Source organism: Mus pahari, chromosome 10 (assembly GCF_900095145.1).
Source record: "Mus pahari chromosome 10, PAHARI_EIJ_v1.1, whole genome shotgun sequence".
Taxonomy (NCBI): domain Eukaryota; kingdom Metazoa; phylum Chordata; class Mammalia; order Rodentia; family Muridae; genus Mus; species Mus pahari.
The window spans coordinates 16,548,168-16,565,673 of record NC_034599.1 but is presented as its reverse complement, the minus strand read 5'-3'; the positions used below and the strand labels follow the sequence as shown (position 1 = coordinate 16,565,673).

Here is a 17,506-nt window from a genome sequence, read left to right as displayed (position 1 = left end):
ATGGTGGCTCACAACCATCCGTAATGAGATCTGACACCTTCTTCTGATGTGTCTGAAGACAGCTATACTGTACTTACATATAATAATAAATAAATGTTGTTTTCAAAAAAAAAGAAAAAAGAAAAACAAAACCCCACCAACGGCTGGATATGGCTATGCACGCCTTTACTCCCAGCAGGGGCAGGCAGGTCTCTGTGAGTCCAAGGGCACCCTGGTCTACATAGTAAATTCCAGGCTAGGCAGAGCTATAGACACAAGACCCTGTCTTAAAAACCAAAATAACAACAACAAAACACGTGGGAAAGGTTGAGTGTGGTGTGCTGCCTGCAATCCTAGCACTGCCTAGGTAGATACAGGAGTCAGGAGTTCAAGGTCATCCTACAGAGGGAGTCTGAGGCCATCCCTGACTACAAGGGGACACTACCCCCCCCAAAACAAGAAAACAGTACTGGATGGCAGTGCATGCAGCAGGCAGGAAGCTGAGGCAGCAGGATTACCACAAGCTTAAGGTTAGCCTAATCTACAGTGAGCTCCTGTCCCAAAATCCAACCATCTAGCTGGCCCAAAACACTTGAAACAGTCCATACTGGGGCTGGGAAAGAGGGCTTAGCAGTTAGGAACACAAGTTCAGCTTCCAGAATCTACATGGTGGCTCACAAGCATCTTCTGTTACTCCAATTCAATGCCCTCTTCTGGCCTCTGCAGGCACTAGGTGTGTGCACACACACATGCAGACAGACAGACAGACAGACACACACACAGAGGCAAAACACCCAAACACATTAAAAATAGTTCCAAATATATCAACTGGTGGTTTTTTATTTGAGACACTCTCATTGTATAGTCATGGCTGGCCCAGATCGCACTATGTAGACCAGAATGGCTCTGTACTCCCAGAGATCTTGCCTGTTGCTGCTGCTGCTTGTTTGTTTGCTTGGTTCTTTGAAATAAGGTTTCTCTGAGTAGCCCTGGCTGTCCTGGAACTTGCTCTGTTGACCAGGCTGGCCTCGAACTCATGGATCCGCTTGTCTCTTCCTCACCAATTCTGAGATTAAAGGCATAAGCCACTACCATCCAGTTTATTTAATTTTAAGTGTATGAATGTTTGCCTATGTGTGTGTGTGTGTGTGTGTGTGTGTGTGTGTGTGTATACCATGTTGATGCCTGATGTCCAAAGAGGACAGATGAAGGAGTTGGAGTCCTGCAACTAGAATTCTACAGACAGTTGTGAGCTCCCACGTGGGTGGTCCCGAGTGCTCTGGAAGAACAACTATCTGTCCAGCCCTGTCCCAGTCTCCCAAGTACTGGGATTAAAGGCCAGGACTGCAGGTGCACGCCTTTACACCTGCACACTTGGCCTTTAATCCCAATTACGGGGAGCTGAGGCAGGCATATCTCTGAGTTCTGGGCCAGCCTGGTCTACACAGTAAACTCCTGGCTCGCTAGGGATACATGGTGAGTCTTAGCCTAAAAATTAAAAAAACAAAAAAACCCTAAAACCATTTTTTATTAAATTTTGATTTATTTCAGGGACACGCATGCCTTGGCATAGACGTGACTGTCAGAGGACTTTTTTTTTTTTTTTTTTTTTTTTTTGGTTTTTCGAGACAGGGTTTCTCTGTATAGTCCTGGCTGTCCTGGAACTCACTCTGTAGACCAGGCTGGCCTGGAACTCAGAAATCCGCCTGCCTCTGCCTCCCGAGTGCTGGGATTAAAGGCGTGCGCCACCACGCCTGGCCTGTCAGAGGGCTCTTGTGGGATCATCTCTCTCTTCATGAGTCAAGCGCCTTCACCTGCTAAGCCTTGACCCACAGACAGGATCCTGTGAAGATGCCCAAGCTTGCCCAAACGTTTAGGCTAAAACATACCTCCTGCTTCAGGTGTGCCACTTGCCCAGTGTAAACACAGGTATATACTGATTCTGTGAGGGCCAACGTTATGATTTAAGTTTAAATGACTGTGCTTAACGGATCTGTAAAACAAGAACGACTCTAATCTGCCAGCCTCACTTGTCCAAGACAGCTACCTTCCTAAGATGTTGGGAGCTGAGAGTCACATAACACAAGCCAAGTGGTTCTACCTCTGTAAACGGGTTTGGTTGCCCAACTGCACAGGAGATGCCTGATCACACGTGGGTGGGAGGGACAGAGGCTTGAAGATTATCAGGATGAATGCTCGCCCCAATTTGGACAAAGGCAGGAAATGTGTAGCCATATGGGTTTTGCCTTTATAAGCCTCCGACTAATGTAATTTGGTACCATAGTCTGAGAAACCCAGGTATGGACCCGGCCAGTCTTTAATAAAGCTTGTTTCAAATTTGGCTCAAAAATTGTGGCCTTATTTTTGCTCAGTAAGATTAACAATACAACTTATTAAAAAGATAAAGGGGAACTGGGGCTGTTGTCCAGTTAGCAGAGCATGCCTGCCTAGCATGCATGAGGCTTTGGGCTTCACTCTCAGCGCCGTATAAACCTGCGTGGTGGGGAAGCCCGTGACCCAGTGCTACACAGGTAGGGCGGTAAGATCAGGGATTCAAATTTATCCTTGGCTATAGTGAGTTCAAGGTTTCTATGTAAAGCAAGAAACTAAAACCACCCCGCAGACTGATGCCATGATAGGTGGACTAGTGAGAGATCTGTGAACATGACCCTACAAAACGAGAGTGACCTGCCTCCGATAATGCCGCTACCAAAGAGTCAGACACTGAAAACAAATGTCATCCTGGAGAGGTGGGCCGAGCCATGCCTGTAAGCTGGCCCAGAGGCCCTGTACTGTACCTGAGACTTCTCCACAGAGGCTGTGTGCTTGTCGCACATGGGGCTAATTTCCATTCCCCGTTCCCGTTCTCGGTCACCCTGCTGGAAGAACTCGGCCATGATGCGATCGGTCCACTGTCGGTACAGCTCCAGGGGCTTGGTGGGATTGCTGAGGTCTGCGCAGTGCACCATGTTCCTGAGGACCTGGTGAACACAGGGAGGGGCCTTCAGAGGCCAGGCGGAATCCCAGTCTGTGGGCCTCTGGCTGTCTTCTCTCTCTGTCTGTTTTCTTTATGAGACAGGGTCCCCTGTAGCCCAGATTGGCCTTGAACTTGCTATGTAGCTGTGGATGACCTCAAACTGTGATCCTGCCCCATCTTCTAAGTGCTGGGGACACAGGGGCGAAACAGCACATTCAGATTTAATTTCTAGTGGTTTTATTTGGCTTTTTAAAAGGGGTCACCAAACAGATCCCAGCTGGATTCGGAGTTGTAGTCATGCTCCAGTCTCTACTTTTGGAATGCTGGGATTAAGGGTGCTCACTAGGCCTAAGGTTTTTTTAACTCTTAACCATGTGCTTGTATGCCTGAATGTGTGTATGTGTGTTTGCACACAAATGCACGTGTGTGTATGAGTGTCTGTGTGTGTGTGTGTGTGTGTGTGTGTGTGTGTGCTGGGCAGGTGAACTAGAGTGAAGGAGAAAGCTGAGTCGAGAGGTGTGAGGGAAATGGAGAGAGGTGAGAGACAGCTGGGGCGAGATGGGTGTGTGGTGAGAGAAGCTGAGTGGGGTAGTCAGGGGAGGGGGTTGGAGAGAGATGGAAGAGGTGGAGAAAGAGCCATATGGGAATGTGACAGAGGAAGGAGGGGCATGTGTCAGAAAGGGAAGATGGGAGAGGCAGTCATGAACGAGGAAGAGCGCATCTGGGGCACCTGGATACGGTCAGAGTAGTTGTCCAGCAAGAGAACTCCTGAGCTGGTCACTTTCTTCGTCTCCACCATAGTCTTCAGGTCAGCCAGGAGGGTCATGTGCTTGGACATGTCTGTGGCCAGCACCTGAAAGCAAGATATGTCAAGTCAGGGGCGAAAGCTTGCCCACCCTCCCCCTGTCATCCACTCTGTCACCTACCCTGGCCCTAGAATTATTTTCCTTTGCCAAACTGCAGGGTTCTTAAGGCCCGCCCCACCCACAAGCCCCACCCACAGCGCTGGCCCCGCCCACCATGTCGATGACCATCTTGCGCAGGCTCTGCCGCTGGCGCTTGCTGAGGTTCTGGAAGATGTCGCAGTTCTCTTCTTGCAGCAGCTTGAATCCCACAGCCAGGTGGTGGTTCTCAAGCACAGACTCATCGTTGTACATCAACGCCAGCTCCGAATCTGCAGAGTACCACGTGGTACCACCTGGGTACCAAGCCCCGCCCCGTGCGCTCCCAGTCTCCAATTGGCTCCATCTTCAGTCTGACTAGTCCCAGCCCCCTCCTCTGCCACATCGGTGCTTCACCAAATAAACCAAGCATCAGGCGCCTAGACTGTTCCTGCTCCAATCCTCCTCTGGCTGACCTCACCCTTAGCCTAGCTGGCCCATTCCATCCTCACAAGCCCCGCCCTCACCTGGCTGGCTCCACCCCTAGCTCAGTTGGTTTAATTTCACGCCCTATAAACCAGGATGTCAGGCAGTTTCCCATCAGTATATTAAGCCCTAAAGCTAGCCTTGCCAGCCCCTCCCCTAGCCCAGGTGGTCCAATCTCTACAACATAGGCTCCACCTCATCCTGACCAGCCCCGGTGCCAGCTCGACCAGCTCCATACTCTCATCCCAGCGTGATGGGCTATTCCCACCTCCATTCAACCAGATGTTGCTTCTAGGCCAAATGGCCACGCCCTGAGCCTGACTGTCTCCGCCCTGAAAAGCCACTCACTGGTGTTGATTAGGAACTGGTTGGAGACGCCAGGGTGGTCCACGTCGTGGATGGCAGCAGCGAAGAGAGCAGCAAGAATCTCCAGGTCTGTGAACACGGCCTGGGGGCAAGGAGGAGAAGTGAGAGAGAGGCAGAGTCTGACACGGAGGAGACACGCAAAGGGGGCAGCCCAGATGGAGAGGAGGAAGATGGGGTTCCAGAAGGATGAAGAGGAGATAGATAGAGGTAGTGTCTGGGCAGGTAACGGCTGAACCAGTAAAGTGCTGGCTACGCAAGCGTGAGGACCTGAGCTTCAAACCCCCAGAGCACCCCACATTAAAAAGCCAGGCCTGTGGGCTTCTCTTGCAATTTCAGCTTCGAGAGAGGGCTGCATCCCTGGGGCCCCTGGCCAATCTCCCCTACTCAGAGGCCCAGGCCTGTTAACCCTGTTTCAAAAATGAAGGTGTTAATCTCAGCATTCAGGAGGCAGCGGCAGGTGGATCTCTATGTGAGTTATACACCAGCCTGGTCTATAGAGTAAGTCCCAGGCTAGCTAGGGCCACACAAAGAGACAATCTCAAAATACAAGGGGGTACGGTGGAGAGGTGGCTCAGTGGCTAAAGCACTGGTCATGTCAATATGAACACATGAGTTTGAGTCCCCAGAACCAATGTAAAAAAAGCCATAGTGTACATCTGTAATTTCAACATTCCTGCAGTGAGGTAGGAGGCCGAGAAGGAACGCCCAGCAAGCTCTGAGGGCAACTCGATGTGTGGTAACATGTGATATCCTGACTTGGAACAAGGTAAAGGGAAGGTAAGACACAAAGGAGTGTCTCGACCTCCACACATGCCCTGCGCACCCCTTTACACATACATACACACTAGTAAAACAAAACAGACACGCTCCCTGGGTAAAGGAACTTGCCACTCAGGTAAAGGCGACCTGAATCTGGTTCCTGGATTTACATAGTAAAAAGGCAGAAAAGACTCGGTTCCAAAAGTTGTTCTCCGATCTCCACACATAGGCAACAGCAACCCCAAAACCAAGAGAAGATAGGATTAGAGAAATGGGCTAGAGGAGATGGAGGGACAGATGGGAGGAGGCAGGCACTCACATCCAGTGCAGGCGTGGCCAGCAGCACATGTGTGGACTGTAGCACATCGGCTGCGTGCAGGCTGTTGTGGTAGGCCACGTCAGCATGGTAGTGGTCCTCCAGGGTCAGCATGTACGTCATCATGGTGTCCACAGGGATGTGGAATTTCTTCAGTAGGTCCCGCTCCTGGGAGCCAACGGAGGCAGAGCGGTGACTCCTGCTGACCCCCAGTGCCCCATCCCAGCCCCTTGGATCCCAACCAGCTCCCTGTTGGCCTCACCTGGAATACCGCATACATGATACAGCTGAGTGAACGGCCTCCAGCGTACTCTGACACACAAAAGATGTTCAGGCCCCATTTGCTCAAGTTCTCCAGTTCCTGGCAGTGATGGGGTGAGAGGTCAGGAGCTTGCATGGCCCAGGGACAGGAAAGCCACTTCCTAGGACTCTGGGCCTCATTACTGCTCACAAATTGCATAAAGTTCAAATGCATAGACTTTATTTTTGGGGGGTTTTCTTTTTTTTTCTTTCTTTTTTTTTGTTTTTGTTTTGCTTTGTTTTGCTTTGTTTTTTTGAGACAGGGTTTCTCTGTATAGGCCTGGCTGTCCTGGAACTCACTCTGTAGACCAGGCTGGCCTCGAACTCAGAAATCCACCTGCCTCTGCCTCCCNTAATAGATTCCCCCATATGAGAGAAATGTATTCTTTTTTTTTGTTGTTTTTTTTTTTTGTTTGTTTGTTTTTCGAGACAGGGTTTCTCTGTGTAGACCTGGCTGTCCTGGAACTCACTCTGTAGACCAGGCTGGCCTCGAACTCAGAAATCCACCTGCCTCTGCCTCCCGAGTGCTGGGATTAAAGACGTGCGCCACCACTGCCCGGCCTGTGTAGCTCCTTATGTGTGTGTGGGTACAGGTGTGTGTGATCACATGTGTGCAGGTCAGAGGACAACTAGTGGGAGTCGCTTTTCTCTTCCTAGTGTGTGGGTCTTGGGGATTGAATTCAGGTCATCAGACTTGGTGACAAGTGCTTGCTGGCCCCACTCTCCTGATTTTTTTAAGACAAGAGTTTCTCGATGAACTGGGAACTCACCAGTTTGGCCACACTGGCTGCCCAGTGAGTCCCAGGATCATCCTGTCCTGTCCCTACTCACTCAACACTGGCGTAACTTGTGGTGTGGACACTGGGGCTCTGAACTCAGGTCACACTTTAAACAGTGAGCGCTCGCCCAGCACCACCCCATCTTGTTCTGTGGTGCGGTCTCCTGTAGTCCACGCTGGCCTTAAACTCACTCTGTAGTGGAGGATGACCACCAATGCCTGGTCCTCCTGCTTCTAACTCCCCAGTACTAGGATCACAGGCCACCACACTGGGCTCATGCAGTGCTGGGAAGGAACTCTAGGACCATAAGCATGCCAGGCTTCTCTAATATCCATTGGCTCACAAGCTGGGAAGCAAGCTGGACTGACCCCCAGACCTTGGTCAGACTGTAAGCTGCTCATGAGACCTCAGTTGTGTTGGGGTCGGGGAAGGACTGCTGGTCTCCTTGGAATCCATTACACACCACATACTCAGTTTATAACACTGATTAAAAAGCCGTGTACCAGGGCTGGCCACAAGTGTGTCAGAATGAGTAGCTGTCTAAATCCAAGGTTCTGGTGGAGCAAGTTGGAGTCATTCTCTGACCCTTCCACCCCACAACATGTCAGACTCTGCATCCTGGAAATCTGGGTTTCATGAGCCCCAAAGCCCCTGCCCTTTGATGGACGCCTCCCAGACAAGGCTTCCCCTGTTAAGCCCCGCTCCCCACATCTACCTGTGCTAAGAGGTCCTCTTGATCTGTCTTGACTCCAAATCGTGGGACATTGATGTTCAAGCTTCCGGTGTGTACCAGCTTTTTCAGTCCTGTGATCTGAGACATGGGCTGGGCCTGCTGCACTGTTGCTGGCGGGGGTTGCTGGAAGGGTCTCTGTCGCGGCGTGGGCGACGGGATCTCCACTTCGTGCTGCTTATCTGTCAGAGAACAGGCAAGAAGCATGAGATGGTCTTTCCAGGAGGCTCCCCCGCATCCCTCAGCCTGTGGTGGTGTCCTGAGGTGTCTCACTTGGTAGGAGGTCATCCTTCTGAGGGTGCTGCTGCTCTCTGTTCTGAGACTGGAGACCAGGGCTCAGGAAGTAAGTTTTCTGGGAGGTGGTGGGCAGGAGTGGGGGTCTTAGGAATGGTCCTGGACTGTGGAGTACCCTCAGACTGGTGCCCAGTTTGGGCCACAACACGGTATGAGACATGAGGATGTGGGATGAAGACCCCCAAGTGAGCTGCTGCTGCTGACTCTGGATAGCCAGGGGACCTTCTTGGCCAGGGAAGATACCACTCTCATGGCTGAGGGTAGTGGTGGGAGGGGACATTGTTGGTAGGCGAGAGGGAAGGGAAGTCTCTGGATCCATGACACCCCCACCCCTTGGCACCAGTCAGCCTGAAGAGCAGCCCCAGAGACTCTTCTTGAGCTTTCAAAGGCTTCTGAGAACCAGTGGGGCTGACCCCATTATGACCTTGGAGGACCTAATTTGCATGCAACCAACCCACTGGCTGCATCCTCAGAATTCTAAGACATACCGCGCCTTAGCTATTGGAGGGAGGCTTAAAACTCTGCATCTCCCAGTCTTGAAACATGTTTTGACACGGTCTCATCATGTCATTTGGGCAGGCCTGGAACTTGAAATGTTCCTGCCTCAGCCTTTGACTGCTGGGATTTTGGAGGTATGCTCCACTACCTCACATGAAGTTTCTTTTTCTTTTTCTTTTTAAAAAAGTTTCTTGGGGCTGGGGAGAGATGGCTCAGCAGTTAAGAGCACTGACTGCTCTTCCAGAGGTCCTGAGTTCAAATCTTAGCAACCACATGGTGGCTCACAACCATCTGTAATGGGATCAAATGCCCTCTTCTGGGTTTCTCTTTGTAGCCCTCGCTGTCTTGGAACTCAAACTGTAGACCAGGCTAGCCTTGAACTCAGAAATCTGCCTGCCTCTGCCTCCTGAGTGCGAGATTAAAGGTGTGCACCACCACACTTGGTCTTTTTTGATTTGTTGTTGTTCTATTTTGTTTTGCTTTTCAAGACAGGGAATCACTGTGACTGGCTAGAATTCCACCTGTCATTGTCTCCTGGGTGTCATGATGAATGGCATGTGCCACCATACTGGCTCGTGTGTGTGTGTGTGTGTGTGTGTGTGTGTGTGTGTGTGCGCGCGCGCGCACAGGGGTCAGAGGGCAACCTTGGGTACCAATCCTCTACTTCCACATTGGTTTTGCTTTTCTGTTTCTTAGGGTCTGTCTGCATAGCGCTGGCTGGCCTGGAATTTGCTCTAAAGAGTACACTAGCCTCGCACACTCAGAGATTCCCCGCTTCTGCTTCTAACAATCAAGATTAAAGGCTGTGCAAGAGAAATGTTCAGATTTATTTTATTTTGGCTTCTTGAGACAGCATCTCACTATGTAGCCCAGATTGTCCTTAAATTTACAATTCTCAGACTTAACATTCTGAGAACAAGGGTCAGAGGACCGTGCCAACACACCCTGCTCGTTGCCCGTGTGTGTGTGTGTGTGTGTGTGTGTGTGTGTGTGGTTTGTGTGGTTTAGTTTGAGACAGGATCTTTTTAGCCAGATGACTTCTAACCAACACAATAGAAAACTATGACCCTGAACTTAGTCCTTTGCTTCCCCATAGTACTGGGACTTCGAGTTTATATTGTGCTGGTAAAAGAGCTCAGGGCTTGTGAATGCTAAGCCAGTGCTCTACCCATTGGGCAACATTCCTGTGCACCGTTTGGAGTCTTTTCACAGTTTAAGCCTGGTCCACATATCTAGTTCCAGGGAAACCAGAACTACACAGCAAAACCTATCTTAAGAAAGAAAGAAAAAAAGAAAAGAGAAGAAAAGAAAAGAAAAGAAAAGAAAAGAGAAGAGAAGAAAAGAAAGAAAGAGAAAGATGAGGAGTAAGAATTCGACTTCAGTTTCTGCGGAGCTTTTGATTTCTAGTTCCCTTGGGTGTGTGCACATGTGCGCCTGTGGAGGCAGGGCTAAGCCTCCATTGCTGTTTCAGTACCGCTCCACTTGGTTGCTTTTTTCCTTTTTTTGAGACCCATGTCGCCTAGCTGTCCTGGAGCTTGCTATGTAGACCATGGTCTCAAATGTGCAGAGATGCGCCCGCCTCTGCTTCCCAGTGCTGGGGTTAAAGGTGCTGGCCCCACTGCCAGCTCTACCTTCTATGTGTGTGCCTCACCCGGCTGGGGCTCATAGGCTTGGCTGCATTGCCTAGCTAATGCTCTCTTCTACTTGACTACAGATGTACTACGTGGCACCTGGCCTTTTCTCTGGGTGCTAGGGATCCGAACTCAAGTCTTTACACTTATGAGGTCAGCACTTTCATGACAGAGCAATCTCCATGGCGAGCAATCTCCGGGGCCTGAGGTATTTATTCATTGGGCTCCACAGAAATTGGGTGGCATCACAGTTTGAGAGGGGACTCACGAATGGGGAGCTCTTGAGCACAGTCAGTGCCCCACCCCCCTCACCTGCTGCCCTGCACTCACCTAGGAACGTGTTGGAAATGTACTCTGAGACCTGGTTTCCTGACCTGCTCATTTCCGACAGGTGTGTGAGTTCACGGTTCAGCATCCTTTTAAACTGAGGAGAAGGAGCCAAAAAAGAATGAGTGATAGGGACCATTGTAGGGTACATATGGACATGCATATATGAGAGCCCTTCCCAGCAAATTCCTGTGGGCCCACAATTTCTCTCCTCAGAGCCCCAATTAGGCTGCTTGAGGAGTGCGATGAGCTGCTTTGCCTGTCCTGTTGGCTCTGGAGGAGGGGCTCCCCTAAACTTGGGAGGAGGAGATTCCCAGTAAAGGGAAAGGACCCCCCTCCAAAGAGTAATACAAGGAGCACCTGTGGAAGGGAGGGGCTCCCGTTGACCACAGAACCAATAGCACACCAGGAGACTCCCGTCGCCATGGTGATGGGAGTCTCCTTAGCAACTCCCCTTCCAACCAGCTGCTGAGCCCAGGAAAGGGGGGCAAGCCTGAGGCCCCTTAACCCTTGCCTTCCCAGAGCTACCCGAACCTGGCCTAGGAGTTGCAAACATGACCTCAATTCGGGGGTGGAGGTGGGAGGGGAAGGATGAGGGTCTGGTCACCGAGCCAGCCCCATCTGCAAGGTTTAATAGCATCCAAGCTCTGGGAGAAGAGAAGAGGGTTTGGCTAGACACCAGAAAGGAGTGAGCCTAGGAAATTATATCCCATCACCTAGGGGAGGGGGTCCCATCAAACTCCCCTCTCCTCCATCCTCAGAGAGGTAGATAATGTACAGATGGGTGAAATATGTCCCCAAGTGGGTTTGGGGGTCCCCTCCTGGTCCCCCCCCATGTCCTTTCACACAGGCATCTTCTGTGACATTGGGCTTGGACCAGAAAGGGCATTTGTTCCCCACCCCCAGCACCCCATAGCAGGAACACACTCTTGTATGGGCAAGGTAGGGGAGCAGCAGATGGAGGGGGTGAGCCACACTGAAGATTGAGGTGTCCCTTTCCTCCATACTACCGAGACCCTGGACACAGACATACATACACACTCACAACTGCACACACTCCCAATTGCCTTCAGTCTATCTAGCATCACAAAGCTCTGATGCTCAGACCAGCCAAAGGTACACACTCCAGTACGTCAGCCATTGACATTTGGGGGTCACATACCCCCAGATACATCAAGTAGCACTGCATTTAGCAAATATACCCCAACACACAACAGCTGGTCTACTTCAGGACCAGGCAGGACACCCAGCCATTGCAGACACTCGTCCAGATACAGGTCAGTCACACCCAGTCAGAAAGACACCTTCCCCAGTGAGACTCCCAAACACACTCACACTCACACTGCCATCCACGCCCAAACCTGGGGTCACACAGAGGCCACAAAGCATGTTATATGGCCCAGCCACACATGAATACAGCTGAAGACAAGTGCCCATCCCATAAAATCAGAGGTCCCTGATGGACGGTGTCTCCCCCACCCCTGACCCTGCATCCCCCTACCTGGTCCCACCAGCCCACCAGCCAGGGCTTGGAGCAGGTCTCGCAGAAGAAGTCAACCAGAGGCATGATGGAAGCTTAGCTCTGGGCTGGCACACAGATAAAGTAGTTTGGCCCAGTCCCTGGGTCAGTGGTTCCTGGGGACCGGGGGCAATGGAGGGGAGCAGCTGGGGAGGAGGGGACAAGGTCCAAGGGGAGCCGCGGAGGGGCCTGGGCCAGCCCAGCAGGACTGGGGGCCCCCTTCCCCTCCGCGCTCCCAGCAGCAGCCCCGGTTACATCGTCTGCCAACCCCTGGTCCTGATGAGTCCCTCTGCAGCAGAGGCGGGAGGCAGTGGGGGACCTGTGCCCATGGGGACAGGCAGGGTAAGTGCCCTGGGAAGCAAACTGTGCTGAGGAGGCTTGGGGCTCCGTGTGTGCACTGCTCTGTGTGCGCGCTCGCTCTCTGCTCACTGCGGTACTGGAGGCTGCACTTGAAGTCAGGTGGTGCTGGGGGTGGGGGGGCGTTAAAGGGGCATCGGAGCCCACAGGCTTCAGCAGGACTCAGAGGAGGCTGCTGTGGGGAGGCAAGGAGGCCCTGGAACCTCAGTGAGGACACATCTCATCCAGAGATGCGGCCAGACAGAAACATACTCCACACCACACACATGCCTTAAGACACACTGTCCTCAGCCGGGCGTGGTGGCGCACGCCTTTAATCCCAGCACTCGGGAGGCAGAGACAGGCAGATTTCTGGTCTACAGAGTGAGCTCCAGGACAGCCGGGGCTACACAGAGAAACCCTGTCTCGAAAAACCAAAGGGGGGAAAAAAAAAAAAGACACACTGTCCTCAAACCCAGACACTGAATGCAGTCAGACACCAAATGCTTACACAGACACACACACACACACACACACACACACACAGAGAAAAGCCACAGCTTCAAGGTCACAATACAGCCCTAGCTGTATATTTAAACACAGCATACAGAGGTCCTCAGTTCACCCCTTCAAGAGTCCACAGACTGAGGAACCAACGCCTAGGTTCTGACACTTAGAGGTTCAAATCAACACATATTCTCTCTCTCTCTCTCTCTCTCTCTCTCTCTCTCTCTCTCTCTCTCTCTCTCTCACACACACACACACACACACACACACACACACAGAGTCTAACCCGTCCTCAGGGACACAACTGTCCCTGACTCCTTTTCCCAGACAAGCGTCCACCCACGTGGACATATGCATTCCCTAAGGAAGACCGCCTCCACCTGCACACTCATTTCCTGACAGACACCGCCCACAAGGGCTGCAGGCTCCCAGAAGCAATTCATATGGCCTTACTTTACGGATGGTGCCCCCTGGAGTCGAGCAGCTGACACTTCACACAACCGGGCAGGGAAGCCCTAAGCCCTCCCTTTACATTCTTAGAACTTGCACAAAACCAGAGATACTCAGATTCCAATCCAGACCAAAGTCATGCCCTTAGACATACTCCCCCCCCCCCGCACGGACGGCCTGAACACCCACAGCACACTACGTGACTACTTGTGCACAAGCGCACACCGTTCTGATGGCCCACACTTGCACACAACTGCTCAGAAGGACCCACATACACTTGCAAACAAGCAGACAAAAAAGCCAGCCATTGCCAGGGCAGAAGAAATGGTTAACAGCACTGGCTGCTCTTCCAGAGGACCAGGGTTCAATTCCCAGCAACCACATGTAGCTCACAACTGTCTGTAATTCCTGTTGTAAGGGATCTGACACCCTCACACAGATATACACAGTCAAATCGCCAGTGTACAGAAAATAAAAACAAATGTATAGGTTTTTAAAGCCGTCAGCCCTATAGGTTGGAAGCCAAGGATACACACTCAGAGAGATCACAAAAGCACACAGCCTCTGAGAGCGACAATCACCTGCAGAGAATATGGACAACGAAACCCCTCCTGTCCCGCACTTCCCCACTTTTGTCAGATCTTGGCCCCGCCCACCATCTAAAACTGGTGCCTCGATTTGTACCCAGTCCCTGCTTCAGGGCTGGTATCCATTCCACTTCCCAACTCAGTAACTGGTTCTGCTACACCGGACCCAGCTACGTCTCTGTCACCATTCACAGGCCATGCCTGATAAATACCCCAGCCGCCCTGCCTACAAGTCTGCTCACCCTCTACAGAGAGGGTCAGCCTCACTCAGCACACCACCCACTCTGCAGTAGTCAGACTGCTCACTGGCCCAAGAGTCACCTTGGGGACTGGCTCCACTCATTCCTAAACATTCATCCTGTCCATGGGTCCTACCCACCCCAGTCACCCTGCCCGCCAGCCCTCCTCTTCAAGGGTGTACACTATCTACTTACTACCCCTATCCACCAAAGGATCCTCCCAGCCCTCCACACAGAATTGACTGCTCCTCAGCTCTGCTAACCTTGTGTGAGGCCATCTCGCTGACAGAGCGGTAGGTCTGCATGGTCTCCAGCTGCTCCAGGCACCAATCCAGCTCTTCCAGGGTCTCCCGGGCCAGCTGCTGACATGTCTCCTCTGAGGAAAGGGTGGCCAGGGAAGTGACCTAGAGGGTCCCCAGACAATCCCCCACCCCAGTGATGAGGGTCTACCAGGATAAGGGGGGCCCCTTCCCAACCTCTAGGCTTAGGCTTAACTACCTGACAGTGTGGCTTTGCAGACAGAGGGTGGGCCGCCCAGTGGGGACCTTCTGAAAAAAAAAAAAGAAGACTCCAATGTCAGCCTGGGTTCTTCCCAAACCAGCTTCCCTTACCCATGAGTCGCAGCCTCCTTATGGTGGTAGTCAGTTCTCTCTATCCACTGTGTGGGTTCTGGGCAATGAACTGAGGCTGCCAAGGTTGACTGCAAGCATCTTTTATCAACTGAGCCATCCTGTCTAACTTGAATTATTCTTATTTATTGAGCATATACTATGTACCAGGCAATGTTCTAGCACTTTGTGCATGTCACCTCCTGGGTTTCTCACAGATACTTTCTGCAGCTTTCCTCTTACGGAAGGCAAACACCCCTCACAGATCTGTCTAGCAAGTCATCGTCGTCATCGTCATCGTCATCGTCATTACTGGGAGCCCAGGGCTGGAGCTGAGGCCCAGAGTCTCACCACCATCACAGCGGCCTCTAGGCCTTTATTCCTAGCATCCTTTCCCTGAGTTGGAAAGGGTTGCTTCAACAGAGGGGTCATGTGTGGGCTGGCCTGAGGTCACAAAGTGAGCTGAACCTGAACCCTGATTTTTTTTTTCTTTTCCTCCCCTGGAGACCAGGACTCACACAGCCTAGGTTGTCCTGAAACTCCCTATGTAGCCAAGGATGACCCTGAACTCCTGATTCTCCTGCCTCCATTTCCTGAGGACTAGATTATAGGTGTGCACCGACACACCTGGTTTATGGGTTGGCATGAGCCAAATCCGCAGACAGCCATTCCTGTGCCGTGAGTGTGCGTGCCAGGGGCTCAACTCCACTTACTTGTTGCTGGGGATGGGCACATTGGTGAGGAGTGAGAAGTTGCTTCGAACGTTGCGGAGACTGGCCAGCACCTGGGGTGGGGGACAGCTGTAAGGAGAGGCCTCTACCTGCAGGGACCACCAGGCAGGGTCCCTTCCCCATGAGAGGAGGAGGTCTCACCTGGGCAAACGGGGTCACAATGAGGTCTTCACCATGCCTGAAATTAAGAACAGGGACAGGTGAGGACTCCAGGGCCACAGGGTGGGCACTGTGGGCTTAGGACTGGCAGGAAGAGATTCATGCGTGGTAACAGTGGGAGGAGCACACTGTAGAGACTGTAGACTGGGAGTGGACTCTGAGAGAGGAAGGCAGGTAGATAGGGCTCCCACCACATAGGGCTCATAAGCTGGGGAGGGCTGGAGGGGCCCCCAGAAGCAGGGAGAGAAACTAAAGGAGATGGGCACGGCTCAGTGGCCTCGCCCTCCACACGTGACTCCCTGAATCTACTACCAGAACCAAACAAAGTAGAGACAGAAGCTCCAAAGAGCCAGTACTAGACCACGGGCTTGTCATCTCTGTTCCTAAGTGTGCTGAGGCAGGAGAGTTTGAGGTTAGCTTGCCTGCTTGTGGACATGTAGCTCAGTTGGTAGAGTGCTTGCCTAGCATAGGAAGCCTGGGGTTCAATCCCTAATACCCCATAAATAGGGCATGGTGGTATGAATCTGTAATCCTCATGCTTAGGCAACTGAGGCAGGAGGATAAGGAATTTAAGAGTAGCTTCAGCTACACAGGAAGTCTGCGACCAGTCTAGGACTGGAGGAGAGGGAGAGCCAGACATGAAGGTAACCAGTGATTGGTGTGGGCAGAGCTGGTGGGCAAGCCAAACCGTACAAGCTTATAAGTCCTGTGTAAGAGGGGGAGGGATTGCTTACCCTTCGGCAGGGAGGATAATGTGTGCGGACTGACCAAACTGGGGGTTCGGTGCCCCGCTCTGCTGGGAAGGGCAGCCTGGGGCAGGGCCAGGCCTAGGGGATCTGGTGAGTAGGGCAGGGTGTGCTCACGCTTCGCTGGCGACGGAGGAGTTCCTGGACATAGTCTTCGGTGACATGTCATAGTCGCTGTCTGAGCGATAGAGGAAGGATTCTCGGCGCTGGCTGGTGGCTGCCCCGGCATGCAGCATAAGCCCCGGGCTCGCCTGCGAGTCCAGGGGGCTGCGGCCAGGGGATGGTGTTGGCCCATTTTCTGCCTCCAAGCTGCAAGGGACAGAAGGAAGAGGAGTCAGGGGGGCTGAGATGGTCCTGGTGAGGTGACAGGTGTGAAGTTGACAGAAAAGGTTTGTGGCAGGGATCCTGCAGGAGAGAGAGGCTGGGAGAGTTAGCTCAGTCAGTAAAGTGCTTGTCATGCAAGCAGGGGGGCTTCCATTCAGTCCCTGAAGGTAACACTTTCCTTTTTTTTTTTTTTTTTTTTTTTGGAGACAGAATTCCTCTGTGCAACCCCAACCCTGGCTGTCCTAGTCCAGGCTAGCCTCGAACTCATAGAAATCCACCCATCTCTACCTCCCAAGTGCCTTTACTTTTCTGTATCCACATTGTCTGGGTCTGAGGACATAGTAGTCAGTAGAGTGCATTCCTAGCTTGCCCAAAGCCCTGGGTTCCACACCTAGCATGGCACAGAACCAGGAACAGTGGTGCACGCCTCTAACTCCCTCACTTGGGAAGTGAAGGCAGGGAGATCAGAATTCAAGACTACCCTGGGTTTTCTGGAACCTTGTCCCAAAACAAAACAAAACAAAATGGAGTGCAGGGGGCTGGAAGGATGGCTTAGCAGGTAAAGATGCTCACCGCACAAGCCAACTGACCCAAGTTTCAACTGAGACACAAATGATGGGACAAAGAAATTACTCTCACAGTTGTCCTCTGACCTACACACACACACACACACACACACACACACACACACACACACACACACACACAGAGCTAGTGTGCTGGCTCACATCTGCTGTAATTGCAGCACCTGAGGAAGCAAACCTGAGTATATCGCCAAATCCTGTCTAAATTTTTAATTTAAAAATTTAAGGGCCTGGGGCTGGTGAGATGGCCCAGTGGGTAAGGGCACCTGACTGCTCTTCCGAAGGTCCAGAGTTCAAATCCCAGCAACCACATGGTGGCTCATAACCATCCGTAACAAGATCTGACGTCCTCTTCTGGAGTGTCTGAAGACAGCTACAGTGTACTTACATATA

At 51.9% G+C, this 17,506-nt stretch overlaps 1 protein-coding gene across 4 annotated transcripts in view; it reads right to left on the bottom strand.

Annotated features, from left to right (window-relative positions):
* The window catches only part of Pde4a (phosphodiesterase 4A), a 45,219-nt gene that overhangs the window by 4,730 nt on the left and 22,983 nt on the right, over nt 1–17,506 (bottom strand). For 3 of the 4 annotated variants that reach the window (XM_021208142.1, XM_021208143.1, XM_029543086.1), the window contains exons 2-14: nt 16,323–16,514; nt 15,442–15,478; nt 15,283–15,353; nt 14,460–14,509; nt 14,225–14,337; nt 10,327–10,420; nt 7,559–7,755; nt 6,027–6,125; nt 5,768–5,932; nt 4,672–4,771; nt 3,976–4,130; nt 3,687–3,809; nt 2,778–2,960 (exon numbers count right to left, since the gene is read on the bottom strand). In XM_021208142.1, the coding sequence (XP_021063801.1) occupies nt 2,778–2,960; nt 3,687–3,809; nt 3,976–4,130; nt 4,672–4,771; nt 5,768–5,932; nt 6,027–6,125; nt 7,559–7,755; nt 10,327–10,420; nt 14,225–14,337; nt 14,460–14,509; nt 15,283–15,353; nt 15,442–15,478; nt 16,323–16,514 (1,579 nt within the window). Of the gene's footprint in view, nt 1–2,777; nt 2,961–3,686; nt 3,810–3,975; nt 4,131–4,671; nt 4,772–5,767; nt 5,933–6,026; nt 6,126–7,558; nt 7,756–10,326; nt 10,421–11,824; nt 12,301–14,224; nt 14,338–14,459; nt 14,510–15,282; nt 15,354–15,441; nt 15,479–16,322; nt 16,515–17,506 lie in introns of those variants that run through there. The other variant, XM_021208144.2, reaches the window with a different exon arrangement.